The 20,556-nt window shown below is 46.0% G+C and overlaps 1 protein-coding gene and 1 pseudogene across 5 annotated transcripts in view; one reads left to right on the forward strand and one right to left on the reverse strand.

The window, feature by feature from the left end:
* The window catches only part of Alpk1 (alpha-kinase 1), a 122,589-nt gene that overhangs the window by 38,115 nt on the left and 63,918 nt on the right, over positions 1-20,556 (reverse strand). For all 5 annotated transcript variants that reach the window (XM_039104062.2, XM_039104061.2, XM_017591342.3 and 2 more), the window contains one exon: positions 15,840-15,994. In XM_039104062.2, coding sequence (XP_038959990.1) covers positions 15,840-15,994 — 155 coding nt within the window. The remainder of the gene's footprint in view (positions 1-15,839; positions 15,995-20,556) is intronic.
* Rpl29-ps5 (ribosomal protein L29, pseudogene 5) lies at positions 750-1,216 on the forward strand (annotated as a pseudogene).

Below are 20,556 nucleotides of genomic sequence, written 5' to 3' on the forward strand. Positions count from 1 at the left end.
AACAGACTTGACTTATGTAGGACCGTGCACGGTTAGCTTCTGTAACCAGCTTGACACGCCAGGGAAGAGTTAGCTGCAGTTAGATTTACCTCCTTCACTGGGCTTGCCTGTGAGGCCTTTTCTTGACTGTGATTACTATAGGAGAGCTCAGTCCACTGTGGGCGGTACTGTCTCTAGGCCTGGGTTGTAGAAGAAAGCTAGCCTGATGAGCAAGCCCGGGGAGCAAGCTCCTAAGCATCTTTCTTCCATGGTTTGTGCTTTGGTTTCTGCCTTGATCTCCTGCCCTGGCTTCTCACCAGAACAGACTCTGAGGTATACGATAACTAGTCTCCTCTCCAAGTTGAATTTGGTTAGAGTGTTTTTCATCATAGCAACAGAAAGCAAGGCAGAGCCGGTGATGAGCTGAAATCTCACAAGGAAGAGCTCCTTGTCACAGGGTACTCCATTACTACGGGCAACCAGCACCAAAGCCTGGGTGTCTCCCGAGTGATGCTTGGCAAAAGACGCCAGTGATTCATTCATCCCGCCACCAAGCATTAGGTGACAGACACTGAAGATGCATTTGTAATGGAGAATGACATGGTATGACCTTAGTTAGGAGCATTTTGGGGACGAAAATTCCTGCCTGTTGACTGGTATATATAAACAACAACAACAACAACAACAACAACAACAACAACAACAACAACAACAACTACATGGCTTTTCTGGCCCCAGGCAGTGCAGGATCCTCAGGTTACCGTGTAGTCATGACCAAGTCCAAGAACCACAACACACACAAAACCAGTCCGGCAAATGGCCCAGAAATGGCATCAAGAAACCCTGGTCACAAAAATACAAACCTCTTAAGGGGGTTGCCCCCAAGTTCTTGAGGAACATGGGCTTTGCCCAGAAGCACATGAGGAAGAAAGGCCTGAAGAAGATGCAGGCCAAGAGTGCAAAGGCAGTGAATGCACACGCAGAGGCCATCAAGGCCCTCGTGAAGCCTCAGGCCATCAAGCCCAAGATGTCAAAGGACCCCAGCCGCAAACTCAGCCATCACCGCAAGCTCGGGAAGAGGATTTGAAGCTACATGGCCAAGGGTCGTAGGCTCTGCCAACCAAAACCCAAGGTTCAGACCAAGGCAGAGGCTGCTGCTCCAGCTAAGGCCCAGGCTTCAGCTCCAGCTAAGGCCCAGGCTCCCAAGGGTGCCCAGGCCCCTGTGAAGGCCCCGTAGAAAAGGCTCCTGCCAGTGTGAACACTGATGTGACAGTGACACGCCCGCCTACACACTATTTGCAGATGACAGGGTCCTATGCTGTTTGCACAAATAAACTTGAGGCATGGAAAATGGACTAATGCCAGAGTTTCAAACAATAATCTAATATTTCGACTTCAAGTTTAGGATTGTGACCTAACATTGGCTGTAAGCCAATGGGAAGGTTTCCAAGAGGGTGTTTCCTAATGAAGATGATGTCTTTCTCTCCCAGAACCCAATCTCTTCACCGGACTCCAGGAAGATGTACAGAGACAGATGAAAAGTAAAGAAACTTCCTATCTCATGTAATCCAGTGGGACTGACGAAGGGATGATGGCATTTTTTGGTTTTGTTTTGCTTTGTTTTATCTCCTGGGAACTGCACCTATCCCACCTGAAGAGTGAGTGTCAGGGTCAGGACAAGGAAATGTCAGGCCTTCTTCACAGATGGTTCAGCAGATAACCCAGGGCACTGTGTCAAACAGACTCAGCTACCTTAGCACCTGTTAGTGGACTGCTGTGGAAGGGACTATCTGCTGGTGGGAATCTTGCTACCTGGGGTTCTCCCATAGATTGATTAGTATATCAGTGATATGTGCTTCCTCTAATAAATAATGATGATGATGGTGATGGTGGTGATGGTGATGTGTTGATTGCAAGGACCATGACCTCACACTGTCAGGTGCATGGATGAGATCCTGAGTGTTCAGTTGCTTGCAGTCTGTAGAAGATGGTCTGGATGCTCAGGTCTATCATTCTGATATCACATTGGTGTCACAGACATATTTTTACCCCTTGCAGCGTTATTTTGTGGGAGGATTGGTTGCTCTGACCGTGGCTCTCTATGTCTTGCCTCTTGGCTACCAAAGTCTTATCTAGGGGGCGAAGAGATGCTCAGCAGATTAGAATGCTGGCTGCTCTTCCAGAGGACTGCGATCAATTCCCAGCACCCACACTGGAGTACGTAACCCTAGCTCCAGGGAATCTGACACCACCTTCTGTGCTCTGTAGGCATTGCATGCACATGGTAGCCAGGTGCACATGCAGACAAAAAACACCCACGTACATACAGATGGCAAAAGAAAAAAAAATTCCACTTGACTCCAAGCCATGTCTTCTTGTCAGTCAACTAATGGTGATTCCATTCCTTGAGTGTGGGATGTGGTTTGAAGCATTCCTTGTTAGCCACTTGCTTAATGTTTAAAAAAAAAAACAAAACACCCAAAGAGTGCTTCTGTGTTGCTGTTCTTCTGTATGAAGAAAGAGAAACCACAGTGGCCTCCATGCTAACAACAGGCAGCGCCAGATTCAAGTGTTAGCAGTCAAGTCCCAAGTCCACTCTAGTGTCAAAGATTATGCAGACCGACTTTGTCACTGTTACCTCAAACAAGCACAGCGGCAGAAGTATAACACAGCAGAATGGCTTCTGCTTTCCCTTCCAACTCCGTATTGTGGCTCTTCTTCCAACGTTTACGGCATTGTAGACAGATTTCTCATCGCCATTGGATGGGTTGATCATAGCTGAGCATAGCTGGCTTTACCTATCTTTGGACGCGATTTTTTTTAAAATAATGATAGCAATTAAAGTCCAGCACACGCTAAAATAAACTGTCCTAGCTACATTTTCCAAGCAGAGTGCTAATCAAGATTTTTGTAACTGAATGTATATAGCCAATCACAATGTTGACATGAAAAAAAAGATGCTTATGCCAGTAACACAATCATAAAATAATAATTATTATTATTTTAGATATTGGTTTAGTCCTTGTCTCAGCTATAACTTTGTAGCTTATAGAAATCTACATAACAAAACAAACAGGGCGTGCACATAATTAAATAAGTAAGCCCATTACTCAGTCAGAGAGGCAGGTGGATCACAAGTTTAAAAAGTCAGTATGTGCATGATATAGGGCAATTTTTTCTCAAAGTGCACATATTATAAATATACCATATAACTGGAGTTTTTGTCATGGCGCTTATTCAAAACTTTACTGATGGAAGCGAGACACAGCAGTGCAAGCCTAGAATTCCATCATTTGAGGTGAGATAATTTAATTCACCATGAATCCCACAATGGGAACATGGAAAGCCCCGTTGTGCTTCATCAACTTCCGGAAAGAACAGTAGTCGTCCAGGTTGTTTTTTTATATATAAATTCAGTAGCCTAAAGAACATTTGTTTTCCTCTGTGTGTGGGCAAGCTTGCTCTGTGAGTAGGTAGGTAACAGGACATGATGGGTGTGGATGCAGGGACAGAGTACCAAGGGAGCAATGGGAGGCATCTCCGTCTTAACTGCACTTGACATTTGCTTGGAGCATCTTAGAGCAAGCATCTTTCTAGCTCATGAAGCCAAATGCCTGACCTCATCTGCAAAATGGGCCTAAGGAGAGTCCCACTCTGCAGGGGCTGCCATCAGGAGAGTATGCCACAAAGACTGTCAGGTTGGTCAGATGAAATCCGGTGTTTGATATGTGGATGTACAAAGGTGGCATTTTCATTTGCTTCAGCCTGCGTGAACGTGCTAGGTACACGGAGACGGCACGACTGCTTAAGCTCCTCATAAAGCCCTTCACCACATAGACTTTGAGAGGCAGCATTGGTTGGCTTGCCTACAAGGGTGGGTGGACACACTCCTAGGATGATGTATTTTCAGTGGGTCGCCTCTTTGTGCGACGCTGGACCCTGCTCATTTTCTGCTCGCACTTAACACTGTGCTGCTCTGCCCACACGTCTGAGCTGTAGCAATCCCTCCAGGGCTTGGCTCGGTTTCTGTCCTCATTATGAGGACATGAAATTCACACTGTAGGGTGAGCCCCCTCATCAAAGGGATAGCTTGCATGCCTGATTCTGTGGCAACCAGAGTTTCGCTGGTAGAATATTAAAGACAAGCCACACCATTTTAATTTACCTTCCATTGAAACTTGAGAGTACTTTATTAAAAGCCCAGCCCCCACGCCTTGGCAGAGTTTTAGAGAAGGGTTTAAGTCCTCAGTGGATTTCGTCATACTCTTTTTTTTTTTAAAGTTCTGAAAGTGCATAGGTTTTCAGACTGTTTCTCTTTCACAGCCCCACTCCCTTGGTAGCTCCTTTTCACTTATTAAATAACAGTTAGTTTGTCCCTGACTTTTTTTCAAAGCAAGACCTAGAATATCTAGTAGAAATAAATTAAAGGTCAAAAACTTAAATTTAATTTATTCTCGTGTGTGTGTGTGTGTGTGTGTGTGTGTGTGTGTGTGTCTCTGTGTGTGTCTTGGTAAGCACATATAACTATGCATACATAGAACACAACTGGCAAGCACATGCTACTGTACATGCGTGGAGGTCAGAGGGCAACTTGTGGGAGTCTGGATCAAAAACTCAAGTCATCAGGCTTGTCCCCCAAGAGTCTTTTTTTTTTAATCAGAGGAACCATCTCAATGACCCAGAAATGATAGTTTTAAATGCCGGTGGTTAGCTTTTATAAATGTCTTTTAAAATTAATTCTGCTCTAAAAACAGAAAGACAGAAGGCCTTGTTACTATCAGCAAGAAGAACTGGAGTACGTTAAAAAAAAAAAAAAAAGTCTGTCCCAGGTCCAACAAGGAATTGCCCAGCACAAGTAGGTAGGAAGCCTGATGTCACAGCTGCCCTGTCACTTTTAGCAGTTGGCCTGATGACAATGTGGGCACCTAATCTTTCTGTGTTTTACTTCCCTCAGTGACCCAACAACGGATTTAAACTAGAGGGTCTCCAACTCGTTACTTCCTCCTCTTCCTCTTCTTCCTCCCCTTTTTCTTTTCCTCCTCCTCCTCTTTCTCCTTCTTCAACGTGTGTGTGTGTGTGTGTGTGTGTGTGTCTTATTGTTGCTTTCTTCAGACACACCAGAAGAGGGCATCAGAACTTATTACAGATGGTTGTGAGCCACCATGTGATTGCTGGGAATTGAACTCAGGACCTCTGGAAGAGCAGCCAGTGCTCTTCACTGCTGAGTCACTCCCCTTACCACACACTCCTTTCTTGGTAAGGAAATGACTGATAAGGGTATCCCACACCTCTCTCCATTCACAAGCATGTGTGTGAGTCCCTGTGGAAGCAATGATGACCTCTGAAGATACACAGGGGAATAAGGAGACTCAACCTGTAGCCAGTCACCTAGCATAACAAGCAAAAGTCAGTAATTAAAACACTGTGCTCAAAATTCTTATTTTATTTGGTGACAAGATGCGTTGACAGAGTCAGCTGGGTCCTTAGTGTCGCCATTGCTGGGATAATGCACAGCCTAGCATTTCATGTGTTAGACAAGTGGGAGAAGTGTGTTTATGTATATCTGAGACTACCCGGCTGTAAAGATACCTGATTAACAAGTCCCCATCCCCCTTTCTCCCTTCTTCTCTTTTCCTCTTTTACTGTAGCAAGAGACCCTTGCTGTGGGGAATCAAGGAAATATAAGTAGCCAGGAACCCCACCACGTAAATGAAATGTCCACTTGCATGTCTTTAGAAGATTTTTCTCATGTGCATTCCCAAACACAAACTCCTCCCATTTCAATTTATAATACACATGGCAAACATGACTACCTTTTTCTCAGTTATTTAATTCTTATCTGGAAGCCTGTAAAGAATGCATTTATTCAAATACTTTCCATTTCTGAGGAGTGACGTTGCTATTCTACTCTTGTCCACTGCCCAGGCAACTGTGTGGAGGCTACACAGGATAACCTCATTGTATGCCACACGCCTGCATGTCAAATACCACCCCATGGGAATATTATGTGTCATATACATTTCATTCATTCATTCATTCATTCATTCATTCATTCATTCATTCATTCTCTTATTCAATGTTTATATTCAAGGGCTAGTGAGATGGTTCAGAGATTAAAGGTGTCTGCTACCAAGCCTGAGGCCCCAAGTTCTATTTAGAGATTCCACATGATGGAAGGAGAGAATCGGTGGCGTTTACTGTGAAAATATCAGAGCTATAAATGTCAGGAAAGGCAAGGCATGATGAGCAAGGCTCCTATTGTCATGGAGTTGACTGTCAGTAGGAGACAGAGATAACAATAAGAGAAGTTCCCCTAACAAATGTAAGCACACATTGGCACAGTCGTAGAATATGTGACCGGAGAGTGTTAAGCCAGTCTCGAAAGGGAGAAAGCCTGGATTACCCAAGATACAATCCACAGACAAAGTGTGGAGCAGAGTTTGAAGGAAAGGCCATCCAGACACTGCCCCACCTGGGGATCCACTTCACATGCAGTCATCAAACCCAGTCACTAATGGGAATGCCAAGAGGTACATGCTGACAGGAGCCTGACATAGCTCTCTCCTGAGAGGCTCAGCATGACAAATACAGAGGTGAATGCTTGCAGCCAGCCATTGAACTGAGAATGGGGTCCCCATTGGAGGAGTTAGAGAAAGGACTGAAAGAGTTGAATGCGTTTGAAACCCCATAAGAAGAACAATGCCAACCACCCAGAGCTCCCAGGGACTAAACCACCATCCAAAGAGTATACATGGACAGACCCATATGTAGCAGATGATGGCCTTGTTGGGCACCAATGGGAGGAGAAGCCCTTGGTCCTGCCAAGGCTGAACCCCACAGTGTAGGGGAAATGCCAGGGCGGGGAGGTGGGAAGGGGTGGATGGTTGGTTCATAGAAGAAGGGGGATGGGGAGGGGATAGAGGGCTTATGGAAGAGAACCTGGGAAAGGAGATAACATATGAAATGTAAATAAAAATATCCAATAAAAGAAAAGGAGAGAGAGAGAGAGAGAGAGAGAGAGAGAGAGAGAGAGAGAGAGAAAGGAAGAGGCAGCTTCCCTGAGGAATAAACTCAAGGATGACCCATGAGGCACATACAGACACTTAGTGAAGGCAGAGAGCACGGCAGGAATGGAGAACAGCTGTGTGGGTGGGATAAACAGCTGTGAGAGTGCAGGGTAAAAGGAGGCCAGTGAGCCGCCTGGCCCTGGCAGAGGCAAGGCCGGCACCTAGTGGGCTGCAGGCCTGGTTGTACCTCTGGGTATTCCCTAGGTAGGCTGAGGCGGTACCACCAGGGTTTTAGCTTGCGTATTGCTCTCTTCATGGGAAAGAATGTGGAGCAGAAACATGAGGGACAACTCAGGAAGCAGTGACAGGCGCCCCCGTCAAGGTATGGCAGCAGCTTGGGGAGGGAGGTGCTAGAGGTCGAATGATTCCCTTTAATTGACCAGTCCGGACTTGGGGCCTAATGCAAGGTGACTAGGCCATGAGGGCTTGATTAGCCCGGTGACAATGGATTAGTCATAACAGGAGTGGAATTACTCTCTCATTTCCAACCTCTCTTTACTCTTTGACTCTGCAAAGAGGTAACAGCATGAAGGCCCTGTCTAGATGCCATGTTTTTGGATGTCCCAGCCTCCGGCACTAGGAGCCAAACAGATCCCTGTTCCTTATGAATTCTCCCGCCTCAGGGATTCCATTGCATTACTATAGCACAAAGCAGACTTAGGTAATGGCAGGGGTGGAAGTGAATTAGCGAGATATTTATAAGCCAAAGCTACTGGTGGGCAAGAGAGAGGAAGATGACTGACGTTTCCAGTGTGTGACTGAGTGGCTGGCAGTGCCATTCAGCGCAGCCCAGGCGAGGACTCTCTCTGGAAGCTAAGCAGAGGAGGCCTGTGGGTCTGAGATGTCCGAGAAGTCAAGGAGACGCACACAGCTCTGTCTCCTGAGCCCTTTCACTCAAGAAGTCATCCTAAGACCTCCATGGTTGAGGCTGGAAACATAGCATGGGGCTTGCCACCCACATGCAATGGGCTAGCCTGTGCTATTATGGTGGCTATGAGCGGTTGCCATCTTCACTACTCTGGAATCAACTCAAACCCAAACGTGGAGTACCGCACGCCTGTTTGGAGAGGGAAGACCCACTTCAAGGTGGGAGGACACACCTTTCATCTGCATCTTTGAGATATAAAGACAGTACATTTCATCCAGATCTTTTGAGGCGGGAAAAACCCATTTCTAATGGGCATGCTTTCACTGAAAGCCTGTGGAAGGACAGGGAAGAAGGAAGCTTTTGTTCTTTGCGTGCTTGCTCTCCCTGGCTAACAAGCTTCCGCATTTCTTCTAAGCTCCGCCCAACAGTTACCTGGCAACAGCCAAGTAGGCCAGGCTTGCTATAAAGAGGGCTGTTTGGCTCCTCCTTGCTCTCTTACTTTCTGCCCCTTCCCTCTCTCTGACTCTCTTCTCTCCCTGACCCCTTTCTCCCTCTCTCCCCTTCCCGTTCCCCTCCCACTCTATAATCCTGGCTGATCTTGCCTCCTCTTCCTCTTCCTTGTCTGTCTGTCTGTCTGTCTGTCTGTCTGTCTGTCTGTCTGTCTTTGTCAATATTCCCTTCTCAACTCCCCTTCCCATGCCCTAAATAAACTCTATTCTATACTAAACCCGTTGTATGGCTGGTACCTCAGGGGGAAGGGATTCCTTACCATGGGCCCACTGAGGCACCCCTCCCACCTCAACATACTGTACTCTATCAAACATATCCTGGCTTCTTTTTATAAAACACAACAGCAAGTCCATTCCTTTAGTGTTGTTAGAGCCCATTTCTTCCAGATTCCAGCATATGCTGAAGATCAGCTGAGACATCCAGCCTCATGCACCAAACAATTACTGAATTCTTGGACCTTATGTTCATAGGCAGCCACTGTTAGATGAGTGGGACCACAGCCTATAAGTCATTCTAATAATAAATCCCACAAATCCCATATACATACATATATATGTATATCATATATATGAGACATATGTGTGTGTGCGTGTGTGTGTGTGTGTGTGTGTGTGTGTGTGTGTGTGTTGAAATCTTGAAGTTTTGAGGGTTAGACCCAGGGCCTTCTGCATCCTAGGCAAGGAGTCTACCACCCAGCTATAAAGCTCAGCCAGCATGAACTCCACGTCTAACTCTCCACTTCTGAGATGTGTGCCCTCCCAATCAGACCTACCAATATTTAACATTTGTCGAAATCTTGGACACATCACTTGACTGCAGTAGGTTCTTTTGGAACCTACCCTTTCATTTTCAGATCGTGGAGGTAGCCAGGAGCGCCTGAGTCAGTGTGTGGTGTGGGAGGCTCTGGGTAATGGCTACTCCCAGTCTCTGGTACCTTAATATCTAAAGAGGCAGCCTGGGTCTGCAGCAAACCATGGGTGGGAAGAGCAGAGATGTTCACATGGTGAGGGCGACTCACAGTCTTGGCTGTGTTATGAAACTTCCCTGAGTGTTAATCTTCTTAACTGTGAAAGAGATTAATGAAACTAATGTGACAATTAGAAGACTATCTGTTGATCCTTTTATGGACTAGGTATTTGGTAAGTGAAAGTAAACATTTAACCCTGCATGCCTTGGGCAAGGGCCACTCTCTCACTTCATTCTAGTAGAAGAACTACTGAGCTTTTCTTCACCTTACACCTTAATTTTTTAAAATATATATAATCAATTTATATATAATTATTTAATAATAATTTACTTAATGAACTAATAATTTGCTTACCATATAATTTATTTTTATTTAATGCTCATTGGTGTTTTGTATGCCCATGTGAGAGCCTCAGGGCCCTGGAAATGGAGTTCCAGAGAGCTGTGAGCGTCCAGGTGAGTGCTGGGAGTTCCCGGGACTTCTAGAAGAGCAGAACTGTGTCTCCAGGCCCACTCCTTCACCTTTCAGTGTTCAATACCAAGTGTCCAGCACATGGTGACACTCTGAGGTTTGGTAGAGAAGGTGGGTGAAGTCGTAGTTTATCACCGCGTCTCCCCCCCTCACCCCCGTACAAATGAAAAAGATTTTTTCATCATTAAAGCCCAAACCACACAGTGGAAGTCGGAAAATTAGTTTGAGAAAATTATTGCTGGTTGGACAATAATCTAACTCTTACCCTCTAGTAGGAAAGCTGGTGACAGGAATAAGTGAGTCTCGATAGTTTTAAGACTATCTTCTAAACATGACTGCATTCGTGGGTGAGGCTCTCTTGTTCCCACCGGTGGTATCTAGTCCTTTAAGCTGGTGACTACTGTATATTGTCTTTCTGGTACCTGACTTTCCATTTTCTAATCAATTTATAGTTTGATATCTTTGACCCACCTTATTTCTGAATATCCACTTCCACTCTCTTTGGCTCATGTTGGTTACAACACAAATTTCTTGTGTGTGTGTGTGTGTGTGTGTGTGTGTGTGTGTGTGTGTGTAGGGTTTTCACATGTGGCTGCCACATTAGGTACACAGAGATCAGAGGACAACTTTCAGGAGTTGGGTATCTCCTTCCACTAGGCTCTAGGAAAGGAACTCAAGACTCGAGGTACAGAGGGAGGAACCCTGACCCCGTGTTATCTTGCCTAACCCACATGTATGCTCTCGAAATGACCTACTCAGATTTATTCATCTCTGTGCTTTAACCCCTTTTCCTTATGTATCTCAAGCAGTTAAAAATCACAATAACAAGTTAAAGGCTCTAAGGTTATCCTTAGGACATCTTGGAAAAATATTCTAGATGCTAAATGTACTATCTGGAGGGTTTTTTTTTTTCATTCAAAATAAACATTAAGAAACACTCAAACATTGTTGGGGGGAGGAGAAGTCTTTTCAAATCAATCCTACGAAGCATAAGTCATCTCATTTTTTTTTTCCTGCAGCAAAATAGCTACAGATGACACATAGTATCTACCCTGAGCTTGCTTTCTCTTCTCTGATTGGAATTTTGTGTCAAACCGTGAGTGAGCATCGCGCCTGTCTCCTGCGTGGGGAGTCATGCTGAAGACAGGAGTGACTGAGGGCAGGTTCCCCTCTCTCTGAGACAAGTGGGTTTTGTCCAGTCTAGTACCACCAACCGGACCCCAACTCAATCAACCACTGCAGGGAATTTCAAAGTCAGGGTCTAGCAATCAACTCAGACATGCAAAATTAAGCCCTCTCTCCCTCCCCGTTTAAAAAAGCTTTATTTCCAGATTCCTCTTTGATTAAGTAGTGACTGTTACTTTTAGCAAAACGAAGGCTACTGGAAACATCCCCCAAAGAGGCGTCTACCTAGCAGCTTGGACCGGTCTCCCTCCCACGCCTCAGGAGCGAAGACAGACTTTCCCAGTCAGTGCCAGCCGCCACGACCAGAGTGGAGCTCCGCAGTAGCCAGCACCGAATGCCTTCACTGGGTTTTGAAAACTCCATCAAAGGTTTCACTGAATGATATCTGTAAGGAGCGCACTGTTCTCTTTCAGAAACCGCGGTGCCCTCTTCGGGCACTTGAAAAAGAGTTGCTCCCGCTTTTCATCCTCCCCTCTTAGAGTGTAAACATTGTTTTGAGTGAAAAGAGCCGAAGGAGTGCTGACTTTCCCTTGAAATTTCATTTTTACACAAGAGGGAGAGAAAATCCTTTTTCTGACTGATACTAATAATACGGGTCAAAGTGTCAGGCAATATACAATTAAATGGAAAACAAAAAGCTCCTCCCCCTTTCCCCACAGCACAATAGTGCTGGAATATAAATTACCGATGAAGATGAAATAAGGCTTCAAAGACCACAGGGCAGGGCAGCTCGGTGTTTACAAAGTGTTTTCCGTGGCACGATGAGACGTTAAAGATGACGGTAACCATGGACTTGGGGTGCTGCTGAATAGACGGAAGCTAGCATGAGGTAGGGTTTTGGTCTCTGTAGCCTGTGACCTCATGATATGCTTTGTTTTTACAAGGGCAGCTGCAGTTATCAACAGATGTTTCGGCTATAAATAATTGGTATCATCTCAGAAAAGACCCACCTACCTGGGGAGAGGGCATAATACACAAACCCCTGCCCGGCTATTACAGCCACATTAATCTCCTATCTCTCCAGGTTTCTCGGAGAGCGTCCTGCAGGTGTTTTTGCTGGGAGAGCGCTGACAAAGTGTCCCAAGTGAGCAAGCTTTGTGTGGACTGTAAAGGAGGCTGGCCCCTGTCATAAATTTCTGTCGGTGGCCACACACCAAAGGGAAAAAGGATTGGAGAAGGAAGGAAAGGGTGGAGAGGGAGGGGGCAGGGGTGGCCGTGTCCAGAGAGCAGAGCACAAGACACACAAAATTAGCGTTGATGATGTGGGGGTATAGAGAGCACCAAGCTAAAGGACCCTTAGTTTCACCAACTCAGAAATAGCAGAAGAGCCATCTGTGGTTTACTTTTTTTTTTCCTCCAACATTTTATACTTTGCTTGGCTCTCTTTCGGTTGTAGGATTAACTGAAAGACAAAATGTTTACACTCTAAGCAAAATCAGGTTTTTGGAGACCGAAGAGGAAGATTTTTAGGGGAAGGATTCGCCTTAATATTATGTAGGAAATAGAAGAAGAAATGATCATGGAAAAAGGGCAGAGTGAGATGTTTAACTACTTGTGAGAGCAGAGACTGAGGGTTCAATGGCTATTAAAATAGGAGCCCTCAGCTCCTCCAACCGCGACCCTGAAACGGAGAGTATACTTGACCAAAACAAGTCATGGGGTTTACTGGAGCCACTCCTAGCAAGTCGCAGTCTCAGAAGCGGAAAGAGTTACAGAGAGCTATGATTCTCTCTATGTATGAACAGAGCGGTCGGGCAATTGCGCACTTGGGGTTTGGCACCACAGGAAGGCACCCTAAACATCCGAGGAGGTGTGGTGGCTTCATTTGGAGCTTGCTGGGGAAGCTAAAGGAAAACGATGCTCAGACATCAGAAAGCTCCCAGATTAAATGGATGAGGGTCTAGAGGTGGCCCCAGTGGGCTGATTCTTTAGGACAGCCACTGAGTGACCTTGTGAGGGGAACAAACTCCTATCCTTGCTGTGTCTGTTTCCACAGCTGGGAATCTGTATGACCAGTAGAGTTCCATGGACTGCAGAGTACAGCAGGAGGACACCCCTCCCCCACCCCCAACAGCTTTCCTCCCAATCCACGTGGCAAATCCGAATCCAGAGATTGGAACTTTAATCCCAGCAGCTTCTGTTTTCACTCAATGCCACCATTGGCTTTGGAGACAGTGAGGGCAACTGCATCCTGCCCCCTGATCCGGTAAAGAGTTTTGATTTGGGGGTCAAGATCCTGAGTCCCCAAGTCCCCGAATGATGCTATGTGTCTCACTGTAAGAACCAGTGCTCTAGGCATGTATTGGCTGCATGGTTCTAATACAGTCCTGTGCCTTGTCTGGATGTATTAGCCAGGGAATGACATCTCTGGTGCCTGCCTGAAACATTCTTGGGTTCGCATCTATTAAGGCCTCTTAACTTTCACAGGCAAGCATAATGTCTGCTGACATCCTATGCACAGAGAAATGTCTAAGACATCAACCAAACTATGAACACATCTCTTTAGTCACACTGGCCATTTCAGGCATCAAGAGCCCCATGTGGCTGGTGGCTACTGGAAAGCACAGACCCTGAAAGCTTCCATCGCTGCCGAGAGTTCTGAGGGCAGCGCATGGTCATTGCCTTCGAAGTTATGGTTGGAGCATGTACCTTGGCTTCCCGATTCCTCCTGTAGACTGGATGGTAGAAGACCAGAGCAAGACAGAGAAGTCCTCTCCGGTCCCCTGACCGAGAAGACGCTAATGATAATACTCACTATAGGGCTATTTTGATAAGCAAGATCTGATGCATATGTAAATTCCATGATATACAAATTATAGTTACTATTTCATTCTGCTCTTACGCTGACAGCAACCACATTTATTACAGTTCCCCCCACTTAAAATGGCCTTGATGGCATACACCTTTAATCTTCATTGTGGGAAAATGAGGAGGGAGGATCTAGACTTCAGGGCCAGCCTGGGCTACCAAACAAACTAAAACCCAGAGGTCAGCCCTTAATTCTTTACAAGGATTTGCTCTCCTCTGACAATAATCTCCAGTCTATTAAACCTATGTTACCCTTTCCAGGGATTCCCTAAGATGCTCTTGTGTGTTTATAGATTAAGGGATCTTTGTGAGACTTTTTCTTCAACAAGAGAAAAACCGTACCTATGCATTCACTGGGAATAACCCCTAAACATAAAACCAAGCAAAGTGAAAATCCTGGGCTGTTGTCGTGGCTTTTACGCCTGATCTCCATACAAATAGATCTTTATGTGAGGGAAGACACATCTGAGTTAGTAAACTTCCTTGATGATCATCTGAGAAACTAGAGGCAAAAAAAATGTTACCACAAGGTAACATCTGGAGAGATGGCTTGGAGGCTAAGAGTACTCAGTGCTCACACACAGGACCTGGGTTTTGTTACAACACCCATGTGCTATCTCACAGTGATCTTGGCTCCAGTTCTGGGGATCGAGCAAGCTCTTCCAGCCTCCCCAGGCACTGGGCATGCGCGTGGTACACAGACATACATGCAGGCGAACATCCATCCACACATGTTAAAGAAAAATGAATAAATCCTTTTTTAAAAAATAATGCTGCCACCAGGAAAATGACATTTCTTTTAACTCCCCTAGAACTGGGTCTCGAGCTTTACCTGTTCATAAAAAAATGTAATTTTGGGGGTTGGGGATTGGGCTCAAGGATTTGAGCGCTTGCCTAGGAAGCACAAGGTCCTGGGTTCGGTCCCCAGCCCCCCCCCCCAAAAAAAAAGAAAAAAAATGTAATTTTTAAATAGCTTTTTTTTTGATAACTTATGCATAGATTAGACTTTGACCATATGTTCACCTCCCCATTCCTCTCCACCACTCCTCCCAGACCTCCCAGCTTCATGCTTTCCGTCTTTTTTAATAACCCCCTACGCTGCCCTTGGTGTTCCTTCTTATGCTGGATGGAGATATCAGTTTAGCTCAGTGGTTCCCACCCTTCCTAACGCTGCGACCCTTTAATACAGCTCCTCACGTTGTCGTGACCTCCCCATCATAAAACCACGTCATCGCTACTTCCTAACTGTAATTTTGCTACTGTTATGAATTGTAATGTGAATATCTGATGTGTGGGATATCTGATGTGCGACCCCCAAGAGGGTTGAGACCCACGGGGTGAGAACCACTGTTATAGTTGGTTTCTACTATGTAGGTGAAAACTAAGCACATCTGTGACCTTGACTTGATGTTTCCAGAGTAGACTCCGTCATGAGACACTAAGGGAGTGAACAGGATAGAAAGGGGTAGGTAGGCAGGAGGGGCCCGACCTGGACCAAGAGCTTAGACATCAAGATGAGATGGGCAAAGTCTATTTTTTTATTATTATTATTATTATTATTATTATTATTATTACTACTACTACTACTACTACTACTACTACTACTACTACTACTACTATTATTTATTATCCAACATCTAGAAAGAATCATTTCAAAATAAAAATGTCTTGAAGCACGGTAGAATCAAAGCAAGTCGTGCTTGCCAAGAAGATGGGGCAATTCCAAGGCACCAGGTTTCATTCTGTACCCTCTCCCCACTCTTTATCATTCTCATTGGGTTCATCTCTCTAACACAGGAGGTGACAGGAAAAAGACACTTCTCAAATAGGCGCCCCCTCCCCCCACATTAGTCAGTCCTGGCAGAGCTGACCGTAAGAGCGGGAGTCACCTTGTACTTCAGGGAAATGTAACCTGTTAGACCACTTAGACTCTAAAGGCCTCTCTTGGGGAGGACAGAGGGACAGGTGGTGCAACTCTCCCTACCAGTAACTGCTGCAGCCCGGCGCCAATCACGTCCTGCAGGTTTGTTTTGTCCTCTGGGCTCATGGCTTGTTTGTACTGCCACTTTTCAGGCACGAAGGGCCACTTCATTTCCTTCGCCTCCTGGATCAGGGTCCTTAACTCGCCGGAGAGTGAGGCTGCAAAGGTCAGAGTTCAGTTAAGGAAATTGCAGTCAAAGGAAGAGCTGTTGAGCTCCCCGTGTTATGATGAAGCACCTCCGTGGCTAAAACACTTTTCCTATCCCTGGCCGGCTGGTCCAAGCTGTTGGGGCTGCCTTGGAGAATAATAGCAAGTAGCTATCTGTCAGGGGTGGCCCGAGTCTACTCTGCCCTACAGGTAAATTGGGGTAGTCAGGCATTAAGAAAGGTTTTTAACGGGAAGTCAAGCACTTGAGTGACTGTCTCTGCATGAAGAATCAGAGAGAGGCACCAAGGAAATATTCTTTTTCCCTGTAAAGTGAGAACAGGGCTGAAGTGGAAGAGGGCATTTGGAGCTTGTGACACCTGAGAAGGCAATCAATTTGTTCAGCCTTGTTTTGCTTCTCAGAGGCCTAGGCTCTCCACTCTTTCACCGCTGAAGATGCTTCGACACTGACAGAAAGTCCAACCCCACAAATGGGAATTTGCGTGATGCCAGCTCATTGTGAAATGACCCTATTTCATATTGGTGACTTTGTCAAGTCTCTCAGTGTGTGCCGGTCCTAGTTTTCTGGTTGACAGTCTCCTGTCCAAACTTCGGAGACGCAAGAGAGACCTGGAAACTGGAAGCGTTTCCTCTAGTGTTCGACAACCAAACCACGGCAGCACTGAGTAGGACCTGTTGTCTTGACACTTAACATTCACAGCAATAAGTCCTGTATATTTATATACAAGAGGCCAACGATCATCTGCTTCGCTAAGACTGTAATACATGGTACACAAGCCATGGGACCTTCATCATAACCCAAACACTCTCAGTTCTGAAGTGCACGTGATACCAGGGTTCCGAACAAGGTTGTCCACAGACCTCTCTCTGTCTGTGTGCTGTCTCTTAGAGGACACATCCTGAACTGAATTCATCAGTGTAAGAAACAACATTGGCCCAGGATGCCCAAGTTCTCAGCACAAACGAGATTTATTTGCCCCAGAGGGCAGGGAATAAGAGACAAAGACAAGGGTTGAGGACAAGGGAGAAGGGGCAGGAATATCTCTGCCCTGGAGGGCAACAAAGGACTGCGTCTGTACAGAGAGGAGACAGACACACAAGCACGTAAGAAATTGGTAGCTTATCGAGGCAAGGTGGGGGGGTGGGTGGAACCATGTGTCAGAGTGAAGTGTTTAATTTTAATTGGGCATGTTAATTGGGTGAGCCAAAGGAGGTTTTTGATTGCTGGACTTCAATACTTTGATAGTTGGACCTTGGTAATCAGCCTCAGGAGGAGAAATTGGCCAGATAAGGGATTAGACCTTCGGGGTTAGCATCAGGAATGTAATCTAATGGCTTTTTAGCAAGGCAGAAGAAATCGGTGAGAAGGGCCGGGCCTGACAGAACCATGTTTGCAAGCTGACTAGAGTCTCTCCAATCAGCCCTGCGAATTCCATCTCCCTCTGTGTTCTCTGTTGATGGATGGGACCATCGCACACCGTGCCACCCAACTCTGAAGCCTATCCTAGATGCTCGCTTGTTCTCCTGCCCCAGTTAACTGTCAAACCTTTTAGATCCTAAAACCCATCCCCTCTCTCCTTTCCTTGTAACATTTTCAGCTCACCCTCAGTCTTTATTTATTTATTTATTTTTTTGCTGAGCCCCTCCTCTGCTCCCTAACAAAGTAGACTAGGACTATATTTCATATCATTTTTTAGTTTTGTTTTGTTTTATTTTTTTAGTTTTTCACATTCTGTTCTGTTTTATAATTGCTCTACCCCCAAAGCCTGATGACCAAACTTTGGCGTTCAAAACAAACATTGCCACTTGACTCCTGTTAGTTGGGCATGTCCTTCCAGTGGAATTGAAACACCTCCTCTGCACACTTCCAAACCCACAGATGCATGTTCCCCTTGGGCTGCAGCCCAATGTCCCGTAATCACATCTCCCTGTCCTCCTAGGCTGGGAGCATCCCCAACACAGCCATCGCGTTTCATAGCTCATCCCTTCTTGTAAATCACATTGGAGTGGGTAGCACACTGTAAAGGTTAAAAGGCCAAGATGGCAATATATATGCATGAGACGCACTAAACAAGAAAACAGACAGGACAGGAGAGCAGAATCAGAAAGAAGGAAGAAAGCCTGTCTCAGTCCCAGATGCCTTTATAGGAACTTGCCACCCAATGAGCAAAGATAAGGACATTTCTAGATGGGGAAGGACAGCTTGAGAGTGAGAGCACCACGCCGATAAGGGACCAGTGTTGATGACTGGAGGTGATCCTGTCGCATCCTGTTGAAATTGTGACTCCCTGATCATCGGTTCCGGGGCCCGTACTCCACAGGAGCATGCCCATGGAAGCAGAGCCCTAGAGGTGAGGACCCATGTGAGCATAGATGGCTGCAAAGTCTGTGTGTTACTGTGAGGGAACAGTGGTCCGTCCGTTTCTGAAAATGCAATGTATATGGCGAGCACAGTTTCTTCAAGAGTGCTTCTAAATGACGAGTAAGATGGCTGTGGGAGAGAAGGGTCCTATGTGGTGCAAGTGGACTTAAGATGGTGTCCCTTTCCGACCTCAGTGTTTCAGTTAGACTACCAATCATCGAGACACAAAGAGAAGACGAGTCAGTTGACAATGGAAATCCCGTTTCTGGGTTCACCGTCTTCCATTGTGCTGTGGATTGGGTACTTTCTTCACAGTCCTGGGGGGTGCTTCTTCTGCCTTCTTCTGTGACTATTTTTTTCTTAAAGATTTATTTATTTTACTTATTTGAGCACACTGTCTTCAGATACACCAAAAGAGGGCATCGGACCCCATTACAGATGGTTGTGAGCCACCATGTGGTTGCTGGGCATTGAATTCTGGACCTCTGGAAGAGCAGTCAGTGTTCTTAACCACTGAGCCATCTCTCCAGCCCTCTTCTATGACTATTAATAAGACACAGTATGGCTATGCAGCTTAGGCTGGTCTCAAACTCTTGATCCGCCCATGCTGGCCTGACAGGCATACACTACTATGCCCAGTCTATAGAAAGTTTATTGTTTCCCAATGGTTTTAGTCTCCCTCATGCTCCTCCATGCCAAGCTATACACAGGCCAGGGAAGCACACTGAGATGCAAGGTGTTGCTAAGTTAAAGGCTTTCAAGCTGTACTATCTTTCAGTTTTCATTCCAACTCTTTCTCCATGTCCAGGGTGCTGGCTAGAAGAAGCTCTCCAGGCTCACAGGAAGGAGGAAGGATATGGGGTTAAGGGAAAGACAAGAGACTATGCTGTGTCAGTGTTCCCAAGTCTACCGGCCACTGTGCACATAAAGTGACCTTTAATGTCCTTCTCTCTGATCCCAGGCAATAACAACAACAGTAATGCACAAGCAGTGGACCAAAGCCATTCACTGCAGTCAGTTCACCTGAGCAGGACTGGTTCTGCACACAGGCAGGCCACAGGAACAGTAGGGATTGGGCAAGTATACCATTCTGTGTATGAGAATTCCTCTCTTGCTGGTTATCTGGCCCTAGACCTAGAAGTTTACCTGAAAGGCCATGTCTGACTGAATGATTTTATAGCTTTGATTTGCCTTATTTGAAACTAAATTGATTTTTCTCTTATTCTGTGTCACTTGGGAAGAAAATGGCACCTGACTGAGGCCTTGCACTTCCACAGGGAGGATGTGAAGCTTAAATGAGGGCACACACTGCGTAACAGGAAGAGGACACTAAGAAAACTTTAGGAGAAGTAAGAAAACAACCCAACCTGACCCATAGCCCCAGGGAGAGCCACTTTCCCATACTGGCCAGGTGCCTGGAAACTATGGTTGAGGACCAGGAGCTGACAGGAGGGGGTCTGTGATCTCAGGCTGATCAGCACGGCAGCGAGCAGGCCGTCGTGTACTTGTTGGTCCAGCTAGTAAGGAATGGGAAGCACACGCCACCGAGGTTTGGTCTGGGGACTGATTACATGTACAGGGCTTCATCCAGAAGGTAGTCAAGTGACAGATTACACAGCTGAGTGTGCCATAGCTACCTAAAATGGCCCATAAGACATATACATGTCTGTCTGCCATAGCTGAGGGAACGCTCCCCTGGAACTTTCCATTATAAACTATTTCACTTTTTTTCTGATTCTTTTTTTATTGAATTTTTTTAAATTTACATTTCAAATGTTATTCCCTTTCCTGGTTTCCCATCCATAAGCCCCCTATCCCGCTCCCCTCCCCCTTCTTCTATGAGGGTGCTCCCCTCCCTAACCACCTACCCTTCTCGCCTTGACATTCCCCTACACTGGAGGATCCAGCCTTGGCAGGACCAAGGGCTTCTCCTCCCACTGGTGCCCAACAAGGCCATCCTTTGCTACATATGCAGCTGGAGCCATGGGTCTGTCCATGTGTACTTTTTGGATGGTGGTTTAGTCCCTAGGAGCTCTGGTTGGTTGGTATTGTTGTTCTTATGGGGTTGCAAGCCCCTTAAGCTCCTGCAAACCTTTCTCTAACTCCTCCAATGGGGACCCCATTCTCAGTTCAATGGTTTGCTGCTAGCATTCTTCCTCTGTATTTGTCCTGCTCTGGCTGAGAGGTATCTGA

This window comes from Rattus norvegicus, chromosome 2, assembly GCF_036323735.1.
Source record: "Rattus norvegicus strain BN/NHsdMcwi chromosome 2, GRCr8, whole genome shotgun sequence".
NCBI classification, from domain to species: domain Eukaryota; kingdom Metazoa; phylum Chordata; class Mammalia; order Rodentia; family Muridae; genus Rattus; species Rattus norvegicus.